The 23525-nt window shown below is 32.1% G+C and overlaps 3 protein-coding genes across 4 annotated transcripts; 2 read left to right on the top strand and 1 right to left on the bottom strand.

Annotated features, from left to right (window-relative positions):
• Positions 1-2950: 2950 nt before the first annotated feature.
• Positions 2951-6958, top strand: LZF1 (light-regulated zinc finger protein 1). 2 transcript variants are annotated; one of them, XM_088110441.1, is made up of 3 exons: positions 2951-3713; positions 4928-5393; positions 6196-6958. In XM_088110441.1, the coding sequence occupies exons 1-3, from the start codon at positions 3589-3591 to the stop codon at positions 6454-6456; spliced, it is 852 nt and encodes a 283-aa protein (XP_087966567.1). In that variant the 5' UTR covers positions 2951-3588; the 3' UTR covers positions 6457-6958. The 2 variants fall into 2 exon arrangements, with proteins under 2 accessions (XP_087966567.1, XP_047178871.1); XM_047322915.2 differs by having other exon boundaries at positions 3157-3713; positions 4968-5393.
• A 6408-nt stretch (positions 6959-13366) lies between these two features.
• On the bottom strand, positions 13367-17988 carry LOC124845758 (integral membrane protein (Protein of unknown function DUF92, transmembrane)). The gene is made up of 5 exons (XM_047322916.2): positions 17470-17988; positions 16710-16963; positions 15946-16069; positions 14235-14339; positions 13367-13943 (listed from the first exon to the last, which is right to left on the bottom strand). Exons 1-5 carry the CDS (start codon positions 17941-17943, stop codon positions 13851-13853), a joined length of 1050 nt encoding a protein of 349 aa, XP_047178872.1. The 5' UTR covers positions 17944-17988; the 3' UTR covers positions 13367-13850.
• A 3479-nt stretch (positions 17989-21467) lies between these two features.
• APC11 (anaphase-promoting complex/cyclosome 11) lies at positions 21468-23189 on the top strand. The gene is made up of 2 exons (XM_088108724.1): positions 21468-21586; positions 22897-23189. Exons 1-2 carry the CDS (start codon positions 21529-21531, stop codon positions 23010-23012), a joined length of 174 nt encoding a protein of 57 aa, XP_087964850.1. The 5' UTR covers positions 21468-21528; the 3' UTR covers positions 23013-23189.
• Positions 23190-23525: the final 336 nt, after the last annotated feature.

The raw sequence follows: 23525 nt of genomic DNA, 5'->3' as shown, positions 1-23525 counted from the left end.
ACAACTAGAATCCCCAAACACTCCCAATATCTTCTCGATACACTATCTAGTTGAGTTCCGCTCACTCTTGATTTCCACTAGACAAACCCGTCTAGCTACCATTTAACCCTACCAAGTTAAACATAAAGTGTTTGAATTATCTTCAGAATTTACAATCAAGCATATTTGATATAAGTCCTTAGATCGTTACTCTTGTAGAGAGGATGTGTATATAATACAATTCAATCCAACAGAATCTCAAATTTTTCTCTTGTCCTATAAACGTAAGCTTATGATTCTATGAAGCTTGAGAGATCTCATTTCTCTTTTGAGCTTTTCTTTTCTTCACAAATACTTTCTTTCATATTCATATGCTTATTCTTTTGCTCCTTTCTTTAACATTCTTCAATATATAGGCTTCAAGAAAATGTCTGTTAGATAGTACTTTGTTTTGATTTTTGGATCTTCTTAGCCTTGTCGTAGGTAATAGCCGTTAGTTAAAGTCAACTTGTCAAAACATGAATGATTTTTCATTTCTTTATCAAAAGTAGGTTGTATGAACTTTCTGGTGCAACTATTGATAAAGAGAACATTTAGTGAATGTTTTGTTTGTCACTAACGTCCACTTCTGATTTGTATAGAATGGAGGAGGTGAATACTTGACATAGGTAATTGATGAGTGCATATTTATGCCCTCATTTAGCCTTGGATTCTTAATTAGTTTTTGCACTTTAATAGAATATTTTAATTAGGATTTGTTATAATTGAGTTTATTTAGCATGAGATACAAAAACATGTTAAAAATGACTTTTTAGTTGCATAAATGTTCTTTGGATATTTTGAGGTGTGTTAATGCAGTTACAACTAAGTTGAGCTCATTCAGGTGTGAAAATAAATTGGGTAAAGTGTCATAACACCTTAAAGATAAATCCAAGAATAGCAAATAATCAAGACCACAAGAACTCAATCCAAGCATAACATGAAAAAGTGAAGAAATTTGGCTAAGTCAAAAGAAGGGAACAAGCAACAAAAAATGGATCTTGCGGTTTTCTCTATTTTTTTTCTACCAAAAAGGCTTTGATAATTGATAAATGTTTATGCTTAAAGATCATTTGGGAAAAATTTATCTTAAGATATTTTATTTGATATTGTTAAATAATTACCTTATTTAACTATATCAATAAATATCAAAATATAATATTTGACAAATCTTTTTTTTTTAATTTAGCAAATATCTTCTCATATATTTTTAGAACTCTACAACAATGAAATGTATGTTGAAGATATTGAATTATTTGGAAGACAATTGGATGAGACTACATTATCATAAAGAAGATTACAACAATAGAAAAGCCTGAAACAAAGCCCAATCCAATTTTTATATAAAAAGACTTGGGGAAACACATTAGGAGAGATTAGGAACCCTTTGGGGTTCAAATTTCATCCACCCTCTCTTTTCTCATGTTCTCCACCCTATCTTTTTCTATTTTCTTCTTATTTCAACATTTCATGGAGTGTTAAGCCTCTGGGGTTTATTGTGCTATAATTTCTTAACTGAATTTCGAGTTTAGATGAATAAATTTGTTTGTTCTTTTGATTCTTGTTGTGATTTATTTTTATTTATGTATTTTGCTTCTTAATCAAGTAAAAATAATAATTTTTACATTATAGCAATTTAGCATGGTGTCAAATCTACATAACATATCAATCATATGAGTCCAATGACTTTTATATTTAATTAAGAATTTACTTTGACTAAAGTTAGAAACTTTTATACGATTGAATGAGTTTTTACAAATAATTGAGAATGTACTTTGATTAGTGATAAAAATTTTAATAAAAATTAATTAAAAATACTGACAAAAATAAGGAACATCAACAACGTTCAACGAAATAAACATCCACCAATAAGTAGATGAGCTAAAATCCAAAATTTCGCATATGAAAACTAAAATAATTTCTGTATTCTTAAATTTTAGGTTGATTTTTGAACGTTTAATATTTATCTTTGATTATCACATCAAAATCCGAGTTATACGTTTAGAAAAAAAAACATAGTTTCGTTAACAAAGTCTAGATTAAGCCAATCATACAGACATTGAACCAAAATAATAACCACTTATTTATCTAGTTTTCCCTATTACAAAGATAATAACCACATATAAGATCTTTCTTTTTGTTAATAAAATTTAAACTAAATATAAAGTAAATTTAGGTTTAATTTCTGTATTCATAAATTTTAGATTGATTTTTAAACGTTTAATATTTATTTTTTATTATAACATCAGAGTCCGAATAACTAAGATAATAAAAGGGATAAGATAAGATATGTTTAGAACAAACAAACGTGATTTTATTAACAAAACCCAATTTAAATCAATCATACAGACATTTTAAGGTCAATTTCTTAACGTGAACAGGTAACTAAATAGAAAATAACATCATTACAATGGCTAAAGGATTTTTTATGTATTTAACCCCGTCTTTTTTCTTGCCTTTCTATTCAACTTCTCTATTATAATAATCTTAGTATAAGATAAGTAATGATAAAAATACGTGATAATGGCTCTCAACTCTTCAAGAAGCATTAGATTAAATTATCTTCTTTTTGTGGTACAAAATAAGTTTAACTCCATTTAACTATTAAAACATTGAATTTTCACTATCAATGTAGCAAAATATCCTACTTTTGCCTCAACCAACTCCACCCATTAAGATCCAAGTTTTGAACTCCAATTTCTTTCCCTCCCTTTCGCCTAAAACCATGGTGTATCTCTTCTTATGCTACAAAATATCCACTCATGTCAGAGCTAATTTCCACCCTTTTCTTCCCTTTTGCCACAACAATGGGGCCTCTCTTCACGCTCTGCAAACTCCTCAAAACTCCATTCCCTTTTCTTAGGGTACAACGGGACATGACACAACCCTTTACTCTCTCATTTTGTTCACATAAATCAAAGCATTTCTCATAATTAGTGGATGTGTATACTCCACCGGTTAGCAGAAATATAAAGCTCAAAAGTCCCCAACCGAAAAAATGAAAAAAATATCCAAAACTATAGTTACTATCCAAAAATTTTCAGCCAAAATTTTTCCAAAGTGTTGCACTCAAAAATAAAAAAATCCTAGATTTTGTTCTTTTTAAGATTTTGATTTCTTACTGTAACATTACCGAAGCCAGCACAGTTGGTCTCCTCTTCCACGACACTGCCAGTTTGCTGCCACGTGTACATGAACATCGTGGCCGCAAAAAATATCCTCGTTTTTTCTCCTTTCTTTCTCTTCTAATCTCCCCACTTCTTAAACCCTGTTCCTCTGCTTCTTGGTGTCCCAAACCTCTTCTTCTGTTTATTTTTTCTTTCTCAATTTCAAGTGGGGCTATCTTAATTTGTTGAAGTTTAACTTTTTTAACTCTGGTTTTACCTTAATTTTATTATTGTCTGAAGAATAGAGGGTGGAGTTTGATACCCTTTTGGGGAGTGAGTGTTTTCTGAGGGAAAGATAAAGACTTTTGGTGTGGGGGAGGGGAAACTTGAATTGGGGTAGACAGGATGAAGATTCAGTGCAACGTTTGTGAGGCTGCGGAGGCCAAGGTTCTGTGTTGTGCTGATGAGGCTGCTCTGTGTTGGGAGTGTGATGAAAAGGTTCATGCGGCTAACAAGCTTGCCAGCAAGCACCAGAGAGTTCCTCTTTCTACCTCTTCCTCTCATATGCCCAAATGTGACATTTGCCAGGTGTGTTGCTTTTGTGGTTTTTATTTTGTTTTAGTTTGGTAGAAGGGGGTTGGGGGATTTCTGTTCTTTGGAATCAGTTTCTTGTGCTTAATACTTGGGAGAGGTTCTGGGTTTGATCAAATGACTGTCTCTGATTCTGTTTGAGGTTTATGTGGGGATTGCAATTGCTGTTTCTGCTGATTTTCGACTCAGTATATGAGATGCTAATTATGCTTGTTCTCTATCCTTGATGGAATTACAAACAAATATCGTCTACCGTGATAAGGGTTTTAAGGTTGAGGTTTAGTGAAAAATCTATTCTTCCAGGTTTTGTTAATGCTTTTTTTTTTTTTCTTTCAAATTTGATTAAATTGAATATAACTGATTTCCATTGACGTTCAGTCTGGTTGTTTGGTTAGGATGAAGAAAAATAGAAGTTATCATATCTTATTAAGTATATTGTTTGTTGAGTTGCTGGAATAGGATAAGCTTAACTTGTTTGCTTATCATATCTTGTTTACTAGTTCAAAAGTATCTTGTTTGTGACTACTTTTATTACCACTATGATCACAACCACCACTATTTTCGTTACCACCATCATCCTTGCTGCCAACATGTAGGCCATTGCAATAGTTTTCACTACTATCACCACCGCTACAACAACCACCATAACCACCACCGCGATTACCACTACAACGTTGAACACTATTCACCATTTGTGCATTACTGAGACCACAATCAGTTTTGTCATTGTCGCCATCAAGACCATCACCATTGTCATTGTTGTGTTTGCCTCATCATTACCATTACTGTCGTTGTCAGTGGCCCCACTGGTACCAACACCGACCCCGTCACTACCATTACCTTTTGTAATGATATTTTTCATTTACATTCAATTTATGCTGCTATTTTCTAGTTATCTAGTGTGCATCCAACACATGATAGGATGATAGCTTATCATGATCATGTCCTTTTCTACTGTATCCTGTTCTCTTATTTACTCATTTTTAGCCTACTTTGACCACCAAATGAGCCATAATTTCATTTGTGAACATTCACAAGAATAAGTTCTTTTAATTGACACTTTTGAGGATTTATATTAAATTATGATTTTATTCTTATTGAAAAAAAGTATGTGTTACTGAAACCATCGTCAGTCAACATTTAATCATATCCTTATTTTGTTGTTTTGTCTTGGTTCAGTTTAAATGAATTAAAACTGGTTGCTGTTTTAGATTAGCTTGTGATGATGGTAGAGTCTGCTACCCTTTACAGGAAGCATTAGGCTATTTTTTCTGTCTAGAGGATCGGGCACTGTTCTGCAGAAAATGTGATTTGGCAATACATACAGCAAATGCTTATGTCTCTGGTCATCAGAGGTTTCTTCTCACCGGTGTAAGAGTAGGCCTTGAAGCTACAGAGCCTGGTGCATCCTCATCGTCTTTGAAGACAGATTCTGGGGAGAAAATTTCTGATACAAAGTCGTCTTCTATCTCTAGAAAGGTTTCCACAGAACCTCAGAACTCAGATTACAATGAATTGTTACCTATCGAAGGTGGAGGAGTTGGGGGGTTTCCACCAGCTAAGGAGTCTTTTGGTGGTGGTTCTACCGTTGGAAATATCTCACAGTGGACAATAGATGAATTTATTGGCCTAAACGAGTTCAGTCAGAATTATGATTACATGGAAGGATCAACAAGGGTATGTTTGGCATAACCTTGTATTCCCTGCTCATTGGTTTTGTAGAGTTTCCATCTTTAAAGGTTTGATTTTTTTTACTAGGTTAAGCATTCCAGAGCTTAGATTCATCTTTGGTCATAGATAAATTATGTGTGGTAGTGCCTTTAACATGTGCTGGGGAAAATAGAACAGGGATGGGGCCAATCATGTCTGCCAAAGGTATATGCCCTATTAACATGTTGGTCACATCACCAAACAACTGGAAAATATAGTATAGCTTTTGTAAATATGTTGCATATTTGTGGTCAGAAAAGGTTACATTCAATAGACTTCAAGCATTGGAATCTGACAGATTGATTGATTGAAGTGCATTTCGGTTTCTTTCTCTCCCATATTTGTAGATCCATTTTAACATTTGAAATATTGACCTTTCAGAAGTGCAATACACAGTTGGCTTTCCCTTGAAACACAATTCCTAAAGATTAATAAAAATCAACATCTTAAAGGTTACAAAGAGCTATTACCATGACACTAGTGGTGATCAATTAACAAAAAACACCATTGAGTACTTAAAAACATGATATTTTTTTACCTTGTGACTATTCTCATTCAATTGATTATGTTCACATTCCTTGAGACTGAGTGTTTACAATGTACTGATAATTAGGCAAAATACCTTCGGTATACATCATGTGTTTTTTCCTAACTTTCATCAACTTTTTCCATTTAGGTTGCACTTTGATTATGTTATAGTCTTATCTCTATGGTTGATGGTTGCGTAATTTTCTTTTTCACCTATTCCTTTCTTGATGAGTATGTGCAGGCTGACAGTGGTAAGTTAGGGGATTCTGATTCTCCGGAGGAAATGAAGGAGGAGGAGGAGTATTTGGAACATGTTCCAGATTCTTCATGGACAGTTCCACAGATCCCTTCACCACCAACAGCTTCTGGGTTACACTGGCCAAAACACCTTCAGTATTCATCTGATAGTCTTCTGTTTGTTCCAGACATAAGCTTTTCTCACATGCAACACTCTCATAAGATCAGCAGTACTTTTTCTAGACGCCGGAGGCACCTTGAATAATTGTTTACTCTTTGCCAATAACTTAGAGACATTGATTCCATTGTTTTCTGGTATGATTCTAAGTTCTCACACGTTGCACTGAAGCTTCATTTCATCAGCTACGTACATGTTTCTATTCTTGGCTGTCTCAGTTTCTTCTAGGGACTAGGGAGTAATCTCTAACTCCCTGCATGTCATTGGAAGGCTTTCTACTATTGAGTTTGCTATTTGTAACATTCTCATTTCAGCTCCAGTCTTATACAGATGCACTATTGGATTATTAGAGAGATCTGATTCAATATTGATTTGTTGTGACAAAAGTTTTCTCCTTCACTAAATTTCTTGTGAATATATATATTGTTAGGATACAAAGTCTCATACAAGATACTTTCCTTATTAGTAGGAGGCTTTGAAATGGTATTAAAAGCAAATTTGTGAAGACTTGATCCGACAAAATCTTATCAGTGGATATATCTATGTGTTGAATCTCTTATAATATTATATCAAATTAACTTGTTTGTTACCTTTGTGAGCTAGGTTTTATAGAGTTATTTAAATTTTCGTTTACATTTATGTTATTTTAAATAAATGTTTATATATTTAGTCTTCTGTTAAAAATTTAATGGAGTAAACATTGTATTTTAAATTTTGTGACAAGAATTAATTTTTGAAAACATTTTAATTCAAAATTAGTTCGGTAGGAAGTTCTTTAAACGTACATTCAAGGGAATGATAAAAAGCATGGAGTTTCTTGAGTGATATTATTGATTAAAAGCCAAGAATAATTAAAGATGGGAGTGATATTAATGATCAAAAGACGAATATTATTAATTGGTTTAAACTATAAATTATGTCTGCATCATTAATTAGTTTAAAATTTGCATGAATTAATAAATAATGTTATAAATGACACTATATTAGATTTTAAAGTAAATAACAATAATAAAAATAATTTTATTGATACTAAAAGGAAAATATCTTCACTGAAAAGTTAATCGATTTAGTGTAGAGTTTACTTTACTAAAAATGGGCAACTAAGCGAAAAAGGTTAAGATAATGTTGATGCACGTGTAATGTGCCTCTTATAAGTCTTAATTATTAATTATTCTTATTATTATTATTATTATTATTATTATTATTATTATTATTATTATTATTATTTTCATAAAGTTTGAGAAAGACTTATGGTTAAGTTAGATAAGAACTTATAACTCATTATTTGTGGAAAGTGATGCCTTGTCTGTTTATAAACCTCTTTTGATTGTTCATTGCACATTGGTGATAAAGGTGTTTCAAGTTTGTCACTAGTTGCCCACTACACGACAAACTCTTGGATTTTTGGATTACTTCATTTTGAAAAGAAAAAAAGTACTTTAATTTTATATACATAAACAATAGTAAAAAATATAAATGGAAGAAAATACTTTAAAATGTTATATTATTTAAATAACTAAAATGCAACACATTCGTAATTTAACTTTCAAGAAAAATAATATCATTTAAAATTAGCTGAAATTCATTTTTATCGAATTATTAAGATTAATTACTATTATCTTTTTAAAAGCTTAAAGTTTTGTCAGGATTTTCATTTTAAAAGACAAATTAAAGAATTAAAAGAAAATAATTATATTTAAAAAATTTTGTTCAAGTAAAATTATTAAATATATATATAAAATAAACTTAATTGAGGTATCGTCTAAGATTTCATAGTGTGTTGTTTTTTATTAATTAAATTTCTTGTTGGAAAAAAGAAAGTATAACGCATTGAAATATGTTGAAGTCGAAGTAGAGAGTATATTTTTTTTCTTTTTTATTTGGTGTAGTGATCCATGTGAAAGAGAGAAAAAGGAAGAATGAAAGACCTGAAATTGAATGTGCGCAGTGGTGAATCTGAGTGTAGAGGACCTACAAGAACGATATTCCTTAGAATAATTATTGCAAGCTCATTCGTATGATAACGTTATTTCACCTAAAAAATCTCCTTAGATAAATGCTCATACTTCACACCCACCCTACATGTCTCACAACAAAAATATCCTTATCAAATTATAGCCACATATTATTTTTATTCTTATATTGAATTCGAGTGATTGAGAATGAAACACCAAGACAAATAATGTGCTAGCTGTATAAATCATATTCCACATGAGTGGACCAAAAAGTAATTAATTAATCATGAAAAACCTTTAGTGTCTTGAATTATTTATAAAATAAAATGTTTTTAAGTCTTACTCAATTTTATAAAATTAGTTTTTAAAACAAGATTTATACTCAATCTTATTTTTAGATAAAATCTCGTTCATTCTCCATAAATTTTAAAATGTTTAACTAAATTCTTTCCTTCTTACTTTCACTTCTAATGATTTTAGTTAATTAAATATGATTACATTTAATTTTTAGGTCATTTATTTATTAATTAATAATTATTTACATCTAATTAATTAAGTCATATGAAGAAGAAGTTTGAATTTTACATAAAAAAAATATTCATTGATATTATTTCAAGATCAAGTCTTTTAAAATAATATGATTAAGGTTAATCATCAATATCTTATTTAAGATATTTAAAATTATTTTTATTGTATCAATGACATGTTAGAGCATAAACTATTTTACTTACAATTTTAAAGCCATAGCAATATATTTTGAAATATAAGCGATATTGCATGTAAATAAATGCCAAATATGAGCAATTTCTTTTTTTAAACATCACAAACACTAAAATCAATAAAAAAATTAGAAAAATTTAGTTCAAGATTGAGTATATGTATTTAGACTAAAATACAACTTGAAAGTTAACTTAATAATTAGAACACTATGCTCATGTCATTGAATGATCAAATAATAGACCTCATGTTTAATATTTATTGAACTTGTGACTCTATAATATTGTAAATAAGATTAATTCTGCTCCATAGACTTGTTTTATTATAAATATATTTTTTTTAAAAAAATAGCTGTCATGCATAGAGTATTACAGTTTGTGTTTGGAATATTAAGGAATTGAAATAAATTGGAAAATGAGAGGTGACATTTTAAACACATAGACCTGGAGGCAATAAAATCTTGATAAATTTTCATGGTGGTGTTCAAATGTTGATCATAGACATGGATATGGCTGACTTGGACCATTTTCATATCCATAATCAATAATGTTTAGGATTCTTTGACAAAGACAAACCCAATCATGATGTCTAATATCTTACAACTTGTGCATAAAATTGTACTTTCATTCAGATAATGGAGCTTCAAAATCCATCGTTAAATTTTCTAGAAAGATAAACTTAGGTTATCGCTGTAGGGAAACAAAGAGGATATTGCCTATTTCTATATCCAGATTGGCGAAAATGATTTTCATTCAAGAAGAATATGTCTACTGTGCGATTAGAAAAGAAAAGTGTACAAACAAAAAAAATCAAGAAATGAGGTTAAAGATGAGTTATTCCTGTAAAAATAGCACTTTTAGATATATAATCTTTCAAATTTAAAATATATGAATATAAATATAATTATTTAAAATGTCAACAAATAAACTTCAATCCTTGTAAAGCTTCTGCACCATATTTGCTTATATACAAAATATAATCATAGCAAATCACAAATAAATAACACTTATAATAGTAAATTATTGAAATAATTTTTTAATTTTAAAAAATATACAAGGAAATATAGTAATTAGCAAACCAAAAGCAATCTAATTCCATTAAAACACCAATATATAAAAAATTATGAAAACCACACATAGATTTATACATTAAAGATTCAACAAATGAAATATAGATTTATATCATCTGAAAAATACATGTTAAATATGTTCAGGTAAAATTTAATCCAACATTCGTACTAGTCCACTATTTAAAGATAAAATAAGTGCATATTTATGTCCTTATTTGACCTTTAATAATAGATTCTTAGTTAGTTTTTATACTTTAATAAGATATTTTATATAAAATTTGTTATAATTGGATTTATTTAGTTTGAGATATAAAAACATGTTAAAAATAACTTTTCAATTACATAAATATTTTTACTTATGAATTATTACATACCGATTTAGATTTGTATGTAATAGACCTGTTACATACGATATTATATATAGATATTAGAAGTTAAGTTATATATAAAAAAAAACTTCTATATAATGGAAAAGATCTTTATATATAAATTTTTCTTATGTAAGATTCGTATATTAGAAATTAGTGAATTGTTTTTATTTTGCTTAAAAAACACATAAAATGTGTGTGTGAGTGCGTGTTGTGCGTAAATTTGCGGGGTGCAGTGTTTGATTAAGTTTTGGGATAGAAAGAGATTTGTTGAAACTCTGACAGTGGTATAAGAAAAAATGGGTTGTGACACATTTTTTTTATATATATTATTTTTGATAAACTAAATTCAAGAAAATTAAAAGTAGTTTATCAAATTTGAAAGTTTATTCGTTGTTATTATTAAGTGAGTGATTGTTTTGTAGGATATGACTTGTTCTTAAAAAATGTGATTATAGAATGAAAGTTTTGGTATGTTATACAAGTATTTGGAATAAATGGATTAAAAAGATGGGTTTTATGAAGATATATATTTTGAAAAGTTGTGTTTGTGAATGTGTTTTACCATAGCAGCAGAGAGGTAGCTTGGAAGAGTTATTTGCTTCATTAGTCAAGGAGCTACTTGGAAGAGTTATTTGTTCCATTAGTTGGAAAGATTACTCAAAAGAATGATTTGTTCCATTAGTTGGAAAGATTATTTAGAAGGATGATTTGTTCCATTAGTCAGGGAGGCTATTGTGTGAGAGCAATGTCTTCCATTTTTGGTCGGAGAGACTCTCTTGTAAGGATGATACGGTATATTTTTGGTCGGGGAGGCTACCGTATGAGGACAATCACTTATGGCTAGGAAGACTTCTCTTTAAAGGCATTGGGTGTATATTTATGTGAAAAGATTTTATTTATTTATTTAGGTTTAATCACTTTGGAGGACCCTATTTCTGCAAATTCGTATCAATTGGGTCCTCATATTTTGAAAGTTCTCAATTGGGTCTCTATTTTGGTAATATTGAGTCAATAATGCCCTTGTCGTTAATTGCTGTGGACGGCGTTAGCTTTCTTGCCTGGTGACATGCTGAGGTATCCTTTAATAACCACGTGGCACAGAATAAGGGTATTACGTGGATTTAAATGATTTTAATAAAAGCATAATTTAAAAATGATTTGTGGAAATCAAATAAAAAGTTATTAGGGTTAACTTTCCTATGTTTAGGTCAAATATTGAGTTTATGCGAAATTAGGCAAAATAGGGTTTGTGGGTTCATCCTTGTGCTTGGAAATTGGTGAACTTAGTGACAAATTAGCTATAGATAAAGCTTCGTTGTACGAAATTGTTGTCATCTATCGGTGGTTTTTCGGTCGAAACGGCTAATTGTTGGACGGTCAATCACATGGAAGAGTTTCGCGAAGGTCGTTGGAGGTGAAACACGTGTTGAGGTTAGTAATTGTTGAATTGTTTGAATATTTTGTCCTTTTATGGTTTTTGGACAATGATGCATGGTCATTCGTGTTCTCTTGTTAATTGTAATGTGGTCCCCCATGTTTGAAGTGTTGTCGTAGCGTGTTTCTAATGTTGTGCTTTAAATTGTTGTTGCAATGTGGTCTGCCAAGTTTGTTTCTTGTGCTTTTTATTTTGTTTAACTTATGTTGTCCTTGATCCCCATGTTTCATTGTTGTGGTTCTAATTTTGTATAATTTTTGTTGTCGTTGGCCTTGTTATTATTTTATAGGATATATATTGTTATACTGTTGTACATGGAGGATCATTTTGAAGTTGTTTTCCACCATGGAGGGTAGTTCATAAATGATGGACCACTTAAGTATGAGGGGGAAAGCACAACTATGTCTTTTGACCCAGACATGTGAAGCTACTTCCCTTTAGTCAGTGTAGTAAAAGGACTTGGATATGATGAGTTTAAGGACTTGTGGTATTCTGTAGGGGGATACTATGTTAGATAATAGGTTAGAGCCTTTGTGTGATGATAGAGGAGCCATGCACATGATTAACTTAGCTAGGCTAAATGATGAGGTTCATCTATTTGTTGTTCACACAGTCTCTAAACCTGAGGTCATACACTTATTAGAAAATCGACCTGGGCTGAAAGTGTTTTTTTTAAGAATTAATTAAAATCTTATAGTATGTCAAACCATTTTAACCCTTACTTTAACCTCTCTCCCTTACTTTAACCTCTTTTGAGAGGGCTTTGAAAGTGGATTAAGACTTAACACTAGGTTATGGATCAAATTTTGACAATCGTAATTAGCATAAAATCAATGAGAGAATTTATATATCTTGCAGTATTTAATGGGCTGCTTGTAAGTTGCGTTGTAATTGTTTTAAACATTGGTTAATTGATGAAATAATGGGATTACATGTTCTCAAGCTAATTTGATATTGGTCTTGTAAATTATTTTGTCTATTATATCTGCTTCAATTATATTTATAAGATCGTGAAGAGGTGCTTGACTGGCTTTAGCTGGGGAAGTGAATTGGCTGAAATTCTAAGTTTACAATATGATTGGACATTATTAACTTATCTTCTGGTTTGCTGCCATTTAGTCGCCCTATTGTGATTGGTTGGATAACATTGGATGAATAATCCTTTTAGTATGTTTATTTAATTCACTAAATAGCAAAATTGGGGGAGTGTTCATCCTATACAATAGAAACTTATAAATTACTTGTATCTTAGTGTAATGTTATTTAGTCCTTTTTTACTTTTTTCTTTTATCTCCTTTAATAGCTTAAGTCAGTCTTTTTTGTCAAGTAAATGGTTTCAAAAACAACAAAATACTCTCATAAATTGATATTCAGAGACTAAAAACTGCTAAAATAGAACAAAGGACTAAATTGAAAATTTTAAAATGAAAAATAATTAGAGGATCAAATCTAAACCAAAATATTAATTCCACGCCTCAGTCATCTTATATAATTTTATGAAAAGTGTGAAGTAACGGTGTTCGATTTGCTAGTCAGAAACGATTACTTTTTCCAAAACTAGTTTAATATAATAAAAGAATATACAACTTTCACGTAATTGAATTTTGTACTAAAACTTATGAAACCTATTTTGGAGATGAAAGGCCTCCAAACATAATTGAGTTCACACCTACATTCCAGAGAGAACGGTTAAATTTCTTGATAGTAAGCTGGATCAAGAAAAGGAAGTTCACACCTACATTTTGAAAGAACCACAGCTTCTCGTACATTAGACTTGACTTGAATCGTGACAACAGCTTAATTGAGTTTTCTGTTTCAATTGCCACTGCTATTCAGCTTTGTAATAACCAAAGTCATCTGAGTATGACCACTGATCGGAAGGACAGTCTTCTGTCCATGTTAATGTGATTGAGCTTCTCAAAAACTCATCAACTTTAAGAACACCAGATCTGGAGTGCTTGCTGCATGAAGACGGCTATGATGCTGCCCATTAATATATTGATGACATTGACTGCGTCATTGTTGAGCTGCAAAAAATAGAAAAGTAATCATAAATAACTAGTGAAAAAGTACATCTTCATACTGCTACCAGATATACAAAAGTTAAGCTGGTGAATGTAAAAAATGAAATCCAGCTTTGAGCGCGCAAGCTCAAGCATTCTGTTTGAATTTGGACCAACATTTAATCTTATTAGCAAATTGGTATTCAAGAATTCCATAACTCAGAAGAAACTAGAACATATGTACGCAAATTTAATGGGCAAGACGGACTTTTGACATGGATCTGAAAATAAAATATTAGTGCTTTGTTAACCTACCCATTTAAATCCTTCCTTCTCTTGAAGTGCAGCACCAATTACACTCTCGCCAAGATTAGCAATCTGAGCAGCTAGTACACATATAATTGCTTCATGTGAACCAACCTGTTTAACAATAAAAACACTGAAGCAAGTCACAAAAAGAATTTAAATTCATAAAGTCATCAACAATTGGTCATAAAAGAATAACTACATACGTAAAAGATTCTTCTATGCTAACTTTGCAGTAGAGGTGACTTAAATGGGAGTCAAGCTATGTTCCCTGAACTTGTTGAGCCAATGATGTTTAGTCGCTTAATTTGCACTAAATTTCACATTTTACTCCTATGATAAAGTTCCAATTAAAAAACATAAGAAGGCATTCACATAGTTCTGCTCCTATAATTTATATTCTATCCCTCACAAAAACCCAAACAGCAAATTGTAAAATTATTGATGTGGTTTATTTTATTTTCCATTCCCTTTCTCAATATCGAATTTCCCAATTTCATAGGCATGTCTACAACAATTAAGTGTTGATGCCCCTGTTTCAGATCTAACAGTAAAACTATGTTTTATGTTATATGTCAAATGAATCCCATTTAACTAGTTCAAAGTTATGAAACAACAAATGAGAGAAAAATTATTCATTAGAAGGATGCACGGCTAAATTTCAGGAAAAGTATCTTAACTCTTTGTTGATATGTTGCATTTCATATTACTATTAGGTATCATTTTAGTTAGGAAGGATCGCATTAATTCATGTTTAGGACTTGGCTTTGTAAATTTGGTGGATCTTTCCTTTTTTGAGTATTATATATGCAGTATATCCTATTTACTTTGTATTGTAAGAAATAAAATAGCAGTCGTCCCTTTTCCTGCTATAGCAATTTCAGAATTTGACAGGACCTGCTAAGCACTACTATCTAAGATTTATACTTTTGTGTTCAATGATTAGAAAGCTGATCTGTTCATACTAAACCTACCACTCACTTTAAAATAATTTAAAAACAAAATCAATATCCTGCTATTAAATCCCTCTAAGATGTTCTTTCAACAAATGAGTGCAACACCAACATCTTTCAAACACAAATCAACTGGCATAGAAATGCACTACCACCTTAAAAAGACCTAATGCAACCATTATTAGCCTTGCAAAAGTTAGAACTTTACCTCACACAAAACCCTAACACCACCACAATATAACCTAAAAAGGTTGCCGTAATTCAACCAAATTCCATTTCCATAAGTTTGTATATTTAACCTTATAATAACATAGTATTTACTATTTCAAAATCAATTTACTAGCATTTCAGACCCTAAACACAGCTTCCTGAATGCCAAAAACAGTAATATTGTAGGTTTAACAAGCCATCGAGGGGAGGACATGAGAAGCCTACTGGCTATCATGAAGCAAATTATAAGAGCGCAATTCAAAATTAATGTAATAGAAGCTCTAAAAAATAATAAATTACTCTCCCTGTATGTACTCAGAAAACACTACATTGCTCAAATAGTAAAAATTGAGGTAAGTGGTTAATTATAGTAGAGTTTGTGATCTAGAGATAAGTGGTTGTTTATTTCTCTCGCATTAAAGATGGAGATGAATTGTTTCAATCCCAAAGTGATAGAGGTGGTTGCTTAGGTTTGGGAAGCCTATTCTCTATTTAGTATTTCAGTTTAAGAATTTGTGATTAGTATAGATGTTAAGAGACAGGAATTACTGAAGTACCTCACCCACGAGAAAACTGATAAAAGCAAGAACTACGGAAGCTACAATTCCTGCCAAGGTTCCTTCAACGCTAACAGCCCCTTCTGTGCCTCTTGGAACAACCTTAAATGTCGTAACTAGGTACCTGGATATTATGCCAGAAAATGTTTAGAATTGATAATCATAATTCACATTTCACAATTAATGAGAAACCAGGTTAATAAATTCAGAACAAAAGTACTAGTAGTGGCAATAAAAAAATGTACAAAAATATATTACATCTGATTATGTTATAGATTGAATTCACAATGCAATAGATATTGTCAGCATAATCCATGCACCACAACATATGGGTTACGCCAGGGTAGCTTCCAGTTGGAAAATTTATCACCAGAAATTACAGAACAGTTTAGAAGATCTCTGCATCAATAGGGAATCATGATTCTTTGAGGGGTTTCCTCAGTTCATGGCACAAAACTAATATTAGGGGAAGGGGGCAAGGTTCCAAGGTTTTAAAAAACAGTTTGCAATTGCAACTTTAAGTTCAAATGCAATGTTATGGTTTTTGGGGTCTCTTGTAATCACATTGCATCCACAATCGTGGCCACACCAACTGCATTCATCCAAAATTTTCCACAATATCAAGATAGCAGCAAAACAGTGTTTGCAATTTCAAACCTTGGGGTTCTATAAAAGCTAAAATATAAAAATGCATAACAATCTTCATAAGTAGAGATTGATAACAAAATAACACAAACAACATACACATAGAGTTCACTACTCACGTTGTTTTTCCATATGCCTTCCCAATCTCACTTGAGACAGTGTCGCTCAACTTGGTACAGAAACTGGCAACAAACCCGAGCCTCCAAAGCCGAGAAAATGTCTCTCCCCCAACACCAAAAATAGTAAGGAAGGCGCAAATGCAACCAGCAGCACTAGATCCAATAACACTACCGGGACCCCTTCTTCCTCTTCTTTTCTCAGCAACCCCCTGAGCCACTTTCTGCGCCATTTTGACCTTTGTAGCAGCTGTACCCTAACAAACCCCAAACAAATCAAATCCAAAGAACACAGCCTCAAACCCAGAAGAAAAAGAAAGGAAAATTCTCACGTCCATTCTCGAAATTGCACAGAACTCCATCAATAAGCAATCCCTCTTCTCTAAAAAAAGCTCATCATTTTCGCCATACACTAAATCTAGAAAAACCTCCCCACCCACCTTCAGAATTGAATATAATTCCACGCAAAACCATTTTTTCCCTCAAAACTAATATCTTTCAAATCAAGTTAAGGAACAACTTGATCTCCCACACTATTTGATCTCCACAGTTGTCATTCTCAAAATAAGGAAAAACCACCACCCAATTTCACATCACAGTTGTTCAACTAATACCAAAATTTGATCTCAACATTCATCACTCTCAAAGAGCCCACATTCCCCACCCCAGAATAAAACTCCACGCCACTCCCCAAACCCCAACTTTAAACTGAGAAAAGCACCACCTTCAAAACAAGCTTAGCAAGTAAGAAAAGTGAACTCACAATAACAAAGTAGACAGCAACAAGAAAGAACCCAGAGGGCCCAAAAGCGCGCCAAGTAAGCGTTCCGAGCAGAAAAGCGGCAACGATGCCGGAGAGAGACAGCCCAGTGACCAAAATCGGAGAACCCAAAAGAAATATCATGGCATTGCTGAAAAGCGCAGAGTGCCATGTGGCGGGAGACGATTGGACGAGGGAAATTGCCCCTCCAATGGCATCTTGGATGGACGAGACGTGCATGGCTCGAGGGAAAGAGCGAAGGGGACGAGAGTTGAGAAGTAGAGTGGTGGGTTTTGGAAAGGAAGAAGAGGGTTTGAGGTGGGAAGAAGAAGAAGAAGAAGAAAAAGTAAAAGAAAAGGAAGGTACTGGGAAGGTTTGGAGAGTTGAAAAGGCCATAAATTTGTATTGTGTGAGATGGCGTGAATGGGAATTGAAAAGGGAAAATGAGAGAGGGTTACTCCATGTCGCTGATTCCATGAGGGTGGTTGCGTGTTGGGAAGTCTCTTCAGTACACACCACCAAAAATCACGGTGGCAAGTCTCATTGAATACATATCATGGTAATTTTACCCAAATGAAGACCTAAACCCTAAACTTTTAATTAACAATATTTTATGAAAAAATAATTTGTTATAATAATATACAATATAATCATAATTATTAATTTTTTTTCAATATTTTTGTTACTTAAAAAGATAGTTCCTCTGGTAAAAGGTAAAATGTAAGATCCTCACAAGTCATGTGTTAGAATTGATATTATGTTTTAAATAATGATATTTAATTATTTTAATATTAAAAATTTAAAGTATAAATAGAATTTTTATAAACGAGTTTTATTATCTTCAATCACATAATCTCTCTAAACTTTCTTTCTCTAGAACTTTCTCACTCTTATATAAAATTTTTAACCACCCACACATTTGTTTGTTTTTAATCATTAACTTGTTCAGTTGTGGATAGTTTATGCACAACCTTGAACTACTATCATTATTTTTTAAAAACAAAATTGAAGCTCCCAATATGTCTGATAAATTCTTTTCTAGCAGTTCCTCAATCTATCTCTTTAGCTTTGCTAACTCTGCCAGAACCATTCTGTACGAGGCCACAAACACTAGTCCAACTTTTGGCCCAAATCTATAAGAACTCCACTTCTCTATTTAGCGACAATCCTGACAATAATACATTCGCAAAATCTCCTACCACCGAGATACCCATTGTCTGCTCCTCAGAACTCTTCTTCTTCTCCTAAGCCATCACCATAAAAAACATGGTTCCATCACTAACGTCCTTTAGGACTTCCTTGGTTGAGATAAACTCTAAACCATTTGAGTCTGGAAACACCAATTGTTGTCGTCTACAGTCAAGAAGAACATGATTGGTAGTCAACAATCCATTCCTATATATCCAGGCCTTGAAGAGACAAGGAGATCAGTTCACTTTGAACTTACATCCGACGACTACAATCAACATCCAACACAAACTAAATTGGTCGAGATCTAACCGATGCTAGTGTAGAAACCATCAGTTCACACCTTAGATCACTCACTAGTAGACAACAAAGCAGACGAAACAAAGGAGCTCCAGAATCATACAAGACATGCACACATCTTCCAAACAAAAAGACATGTGTCTAGGATGAGATTTTCTGGCTTAACGGCCTCTTCACCAGTCAAAGCAAAAACTCTCCCAACTGCCTTGGGCTTCACCCTCGAGGAACTTGGTTGTTGTTGTGCATTCACCATCTTCTTCTTAGGACAAACATGAACAAAATGTCCTGGCTTATTACACACAAAGCACCTCTTCTCTTCAACCTTCACTCCAAAGAGCTTAAGGCAGTTCCTCTTGTAGTGCGCACAACCGCATTCAAAGCACTTCACGGCTACTGGCACAAACGGTTGGGATCACTGATAGGGCTTCTTCCCTGGCTTTCCTCTAACAAACTTGTTCTTATGAGTCTTTTCGACTCGGCCTCGGTTCATCTTCAGTATCTCTACTTTCTTTGTCTTCCTGACCAAAGCTGGAAACTTCTTGATTTTCAGAGGTACAATCATCCTCATTAGATCATACCTCAGCCCCTGTTCAAACCTTTGACACTTTTACTCTTTCGCCATACTTTGACTATAAAAACGAATCAGATACTCAATCTTGTCGATGTAGTCCTGCACCGACATCTTGTCTTGACGCAATGCCAAAAACTCATGCTCCCTTTCGATCTTGGCACTACTCGGAAAGTATTTTTCTAAAAACATAGCTTTGAAACTGTTCTAGGTGATAGCCTCCCAGTCAAATTCCATCAGCCACTGCATACCATCCCACCAGTACTAAGCTTCTTCTTCTAACAAGAAAGTTGTGTAGTTCAACTTTTCCTCCTCTATGCATCTGATCACACGAAAGTTATTACAAAAAGACCTTACACTTATATATTTTCTATTTCTTAAATAATTTATTTATCCATCTCTTATTGTTTAATAATTAAAAAAAATTAAATTTAATATCTTTTATTTTACAACATCCAACCATAAATATAAATATACTTCAATCTACTAAACATATATATTTTTAAAAATTTTTCATACCCTTTATTTTGATGAAATTCGAAAAAAAAATTGTAAAACCAATTCAGAATTCAGATTCCCAAAAATCGAATTTGGACTGGTATTAAGGTCAAAATTTCAACCAACCATGTTCAAAATTCGTGTCGAGGAACCCCATTCTAACCTACAGCCAAAACTCTACTATGTAGGTAAATATTGAATTTGAATTCTTTACTGAGTTTTTTCTGTATTATCCCTCTGTTGTGTCTTTGTAACATACTAATGACCACTGATTTTAAAATTTTAAAATATATTAAAAATATTTTTAAATTATTTTTAATGCTGAAGGACAAAACCAAAAAATCTAGAAAATCTGGACTCATAAATATTATCTATGCTACTTGGGTAATTGAAAATCCAACCTGTGCTACTGCAGAAAAAAAAAAAAAATCTAATTTTCAGATCTTACAACTTGTATAATATGTTGATGAAAATTCAATATTAAATATGATTTTTTTAATGAAATATTAAAGTATCATACATTGCAAAATTTATTTTTATTTAAATATTATCTTTCAAAATAAATATATTTACTATTTTTAAGTAAATTTTATTATTAATAAGAATTATTATTTAATTAAATAATATATAACAAAACTTCTTAATACATATTTTTATTTAGAATATTTTACTTAAAAAAAATTATGTTATTTTGAAAATGTTATCTATATTGTTAATGTTTATTTATTTATAAAATTATATATATTCTAACTGTTAAGTTAAGAATGAAAGATTTATTGATGAAAAACTGAGAGGGCTGGCTCGCATTCCATCTCTTCTCTTTCTCGCAGGCGCGGCTCCTCCATTAGCCATTGTTGTTGTTAGGCACGGGATCGGAGATGAAAGTGAAGATCTTGCGTATCCTTTTCACATTCCGTTTAGCATCATTTTTCCCCTTTATTAGTTGATTGATTATTGCATCTTTGTTTTGGTACAGTATGCTTTTCAAATTTTCATTGCAGAAAACAAATTAAATAATAAAAATGATGTTTTTCTTGACTAAGGTCTCTGATTGGGTACCTCCTGATTTTCTAAACAGAGTAAGTTCTTTCTTTTATCTTCAACATAACTTACATGCTGTTATGAATTTGTTTTGCTTAGTTTATCTGTCAGATAATTCATGGATGATGCTTTCTCATATGTGTGGATTACCATGTTTGAATAGTTAAGGTTAGAGAAGATGAAAAGTAAGGAGGGAGTGGAAATAATTTTTAGGAGGACAGAAGTTGGTGCCGGTGTGAAATTGAGTTCCATTGCCTTTTCACTTCAATTTTCTATTAAACATGAAGAATTTAATTTAACCCTATTTTTGTTCTGAATTGTCAGTCTCCTTTATCATTTTTTCTAGTCATTTGTAAATAAATGTTAAGCTCTTCCTAAATTTTTTGTTCTTTCTTGGTAAATGTAGATGGCACGGTATTGCTTCGTGGACTTGGGATGCTCAGGATGAAACGTGTGGGATCTGTAGAATGGCCTTTGATGGATGTTGTCCAGACTGTAAACTTCCAGGGGATGACTGTCCTCTGAGTAAGCTATATATAATTTTTTTATGTGGTAGACTGTGTTGTTATTATATTTGGACCAACTTGTCCTAGTTAAATTTCTCGATTAATCATTGTGCTTTGGGTAACTGTGTTAGTGATATAGTGTTAAACTCAACTACACATTGTGTAACTGTTTGTGATTTTATTTGATTTAAGAGTCTCACACTGAGTAGAATATAAGCCTTAAGACTCTCCTACTTAATGGACTAATTCTTAGGTTGGAATACCCTCTTGTATTTAAGTCCCAACAATTGTTTCTTTTATTGAGAGTTATCTTACAGGAAAAAGGCTAATTATAAGCTAGATTAAGCTGCAAAGCCAATACTAATAAATGAGTAAAGTTGTCTTAAAAGCTTTATGCTCAGTGTCTCAAAAAAATTAATATGCTCAGTGTCAATAGTGTGAGAAGGTTATGGACATCAGGCATTAAGGGGGTTAACAATGTTAAAAGTGTCACATTGAGTAGGATAAGCTGTGAGCTCTCTTACATGATGGACTATTCTTTTGGGTGGGATATCCTCTTGTGCTTAAATCCTAACGTATGTGTTCTGTTATTATTTGTGTAGACAGTGGTCCTATTGTGAGGGCTGAAGGAAGTCTCAGAAAAATGTTTTAGTTGTAATATCACTGCCTGGGCCTTGATTAACTAATCATCAACATTGTGTAAATGAATCAATGAAGCTTCCAAGCTTTGCTTATAAGTTTGTAGGATTATAGAAAAAGAGTCCTTTTATTTGGTTTCTTTTTCTCTTCACACATAGTACACTGTATCACTCTGTCCAAATTTTGTTAATTTTCTAATTATCTCTAAAATTACATCGTTTGTAGTCCTAATTATGATGCAAATGTATTTAAAATGCAAACTTCTCTTGTTGAACTCCTGCAAAGATAGTTGTTGCTCATGTGGGTGACTTGACATTTATGCAAAATATATACTCTAACATTGTATGTTACATTCTTTCCAACACACTTATATTAGGTGAAATTCATGACAATTTCGTTTGTTATTTATTGAGATTCTCACAAATTTACTCAACTAAAGTGTGTGTTACTGTTAGTTTTTGGTTTATGCCGAAGCAGTTTCACATGATTGAGAACCTTTTAAGACATCAGTAAGATAAAAATATTATATTTTGAGCTATAAATTCGCGCTTGACTCCCCTTGAAAAACTGTTTGTATTAATGTATGGATGATATCTTTTTCTCGGTGTCAAGATTTGCTCATCAAATTGTAGTGTTATGTAATTCTTTATAACGAAAGTGAGTAATACTTGTTCTTTTTTCTTCTTGCAGTTTGGGGTGTATGCAATCATGCGTTTCATTTGCACTGTATCCTGAAATGGGTTAATTCTCAAACATCACAAGCGCATTGCCCAATGTGCCGTCGTGAATGGCAGTTTAAAGGATAAGAGCATTGGCTTTTTCCCTTAAGGGTGACTACTAAACATTGTAAATGTGGTCTTGTTAATTTGAATATACTTCAATTTTACCATGCATATAAATGTACTGGATTGTGATTAGTGTTGTATTGTGCCTCTTCATGGATTGTAGGGTTCTTATTTATATTTAGTTATTTCTTTTTATCATGATTATGCCAAAATTAAGGAGTGTCATGCCTGATTTTTCTCATATAATTAATCTATGAATTGGACTTTTTCTTACCCAATTTAGATAGGGCCCTTCAATGATTTGGGATTATTCTTTAGTAAATTTTATGTGCTGATATCTTTACATTATTGGAATCCTCGTGTTACTTATTTTTATTTGCAGAAGATTTGGTATTTCTTTTGTTAGTCTCCAAATAGGGGCGATCTCTTAATTTGGTATAAAATCTGATACAATATTTTCCTATTATATTGTCTGCTTGATTGTAATTTTTGAAATAAATTTCCTAACAATATTTCAAATATGTACGCAATATT

The sequence above is a fragment of the Vigna umbellata genome, chromosome 3, assembly GCF_029865625.1.
Source record: "Vigna umbellata cultivar VRB3 chromosome 3, Vumbellata_1.0, whole genome shotgun sequence".
NCBI classification, from domain to species: Eukaryota; Viridiplantae; Streptophyta; class Magnoliopsida; order Fabales; family Fabaceae; genus Vigna; species Vigna umbellata.
Note: the sequence above shows the minus strand (reverse complement) of the source record. Positions and strands in the feature narration are given on the sequence as shown.

What these genes read in the sequence shown, in the direction of transcription:
- LZF1 (XM_047322915.2), top strand. Translation starts at nt 3,531, where the DNA reads ATGAAGATTCAGTGCAACGTTTGTGAGGCTGCGGAGGCCAAGGTTCTG. An exon ending in CCAAATGTGACATTTGCCAG is followed by an intron (nt 3,714 to 4,967) that starts GTGTGTTGCTTT and finishes TACCCTTTACAG; the next exon opens with GAAGCATTAGGCTATTTTTT. An exon ending in ACATGGAAGGATCAACAAGG is followed by an intron (nt 5,394 to 6,195) that starts GTATGTTTGGCA and finishes GAGTATGTGCAG; the next exon opens with GCTGACAGTGGTAAGTTAGG.
- LOC124845758 (XM_047322916.2), bottom strand. Translation starts at nt 17,943, where the DNA reads ATGGAATCAGCGACATGGAGTAACCCTCTCTCATTTTCCCTTTTCAAT. An exon ending in TTGCTGTCTACTTTGTTATT is followed by an intron (nt 16,964 to 17,469) that starts GTGAGTTCACTT and finishes GGGGTTTGTTAG; the next exon opens with GGTACAGCTGCTACAAAGGT. An exon ending in AAGGCATATGGAAAAACAAC is followed by an intron (nt 16,070 to 16,709) that starts GTGAGTAGTGAA and finishes CATAATATCCAG; the next exon opens with GTACCTAGTTACGACATTTA.
- APC11 (XM_088108724.1), top strand. Translation starts at nt 21,529, where the DNA reads ATGGCCTTTGATGGATGTTGTCCAGACTGTAAACTTCCAGGGGATGAC. An exon ending in AGGGGATGACTGTCCTCTGA is followed by an intron (nt 21,587 to 22,896) that starts GTAAGCTATATA and finishes TTCTTCTTGCAG; the next exon opens with TTTGGGGTGTATGCAATCAT.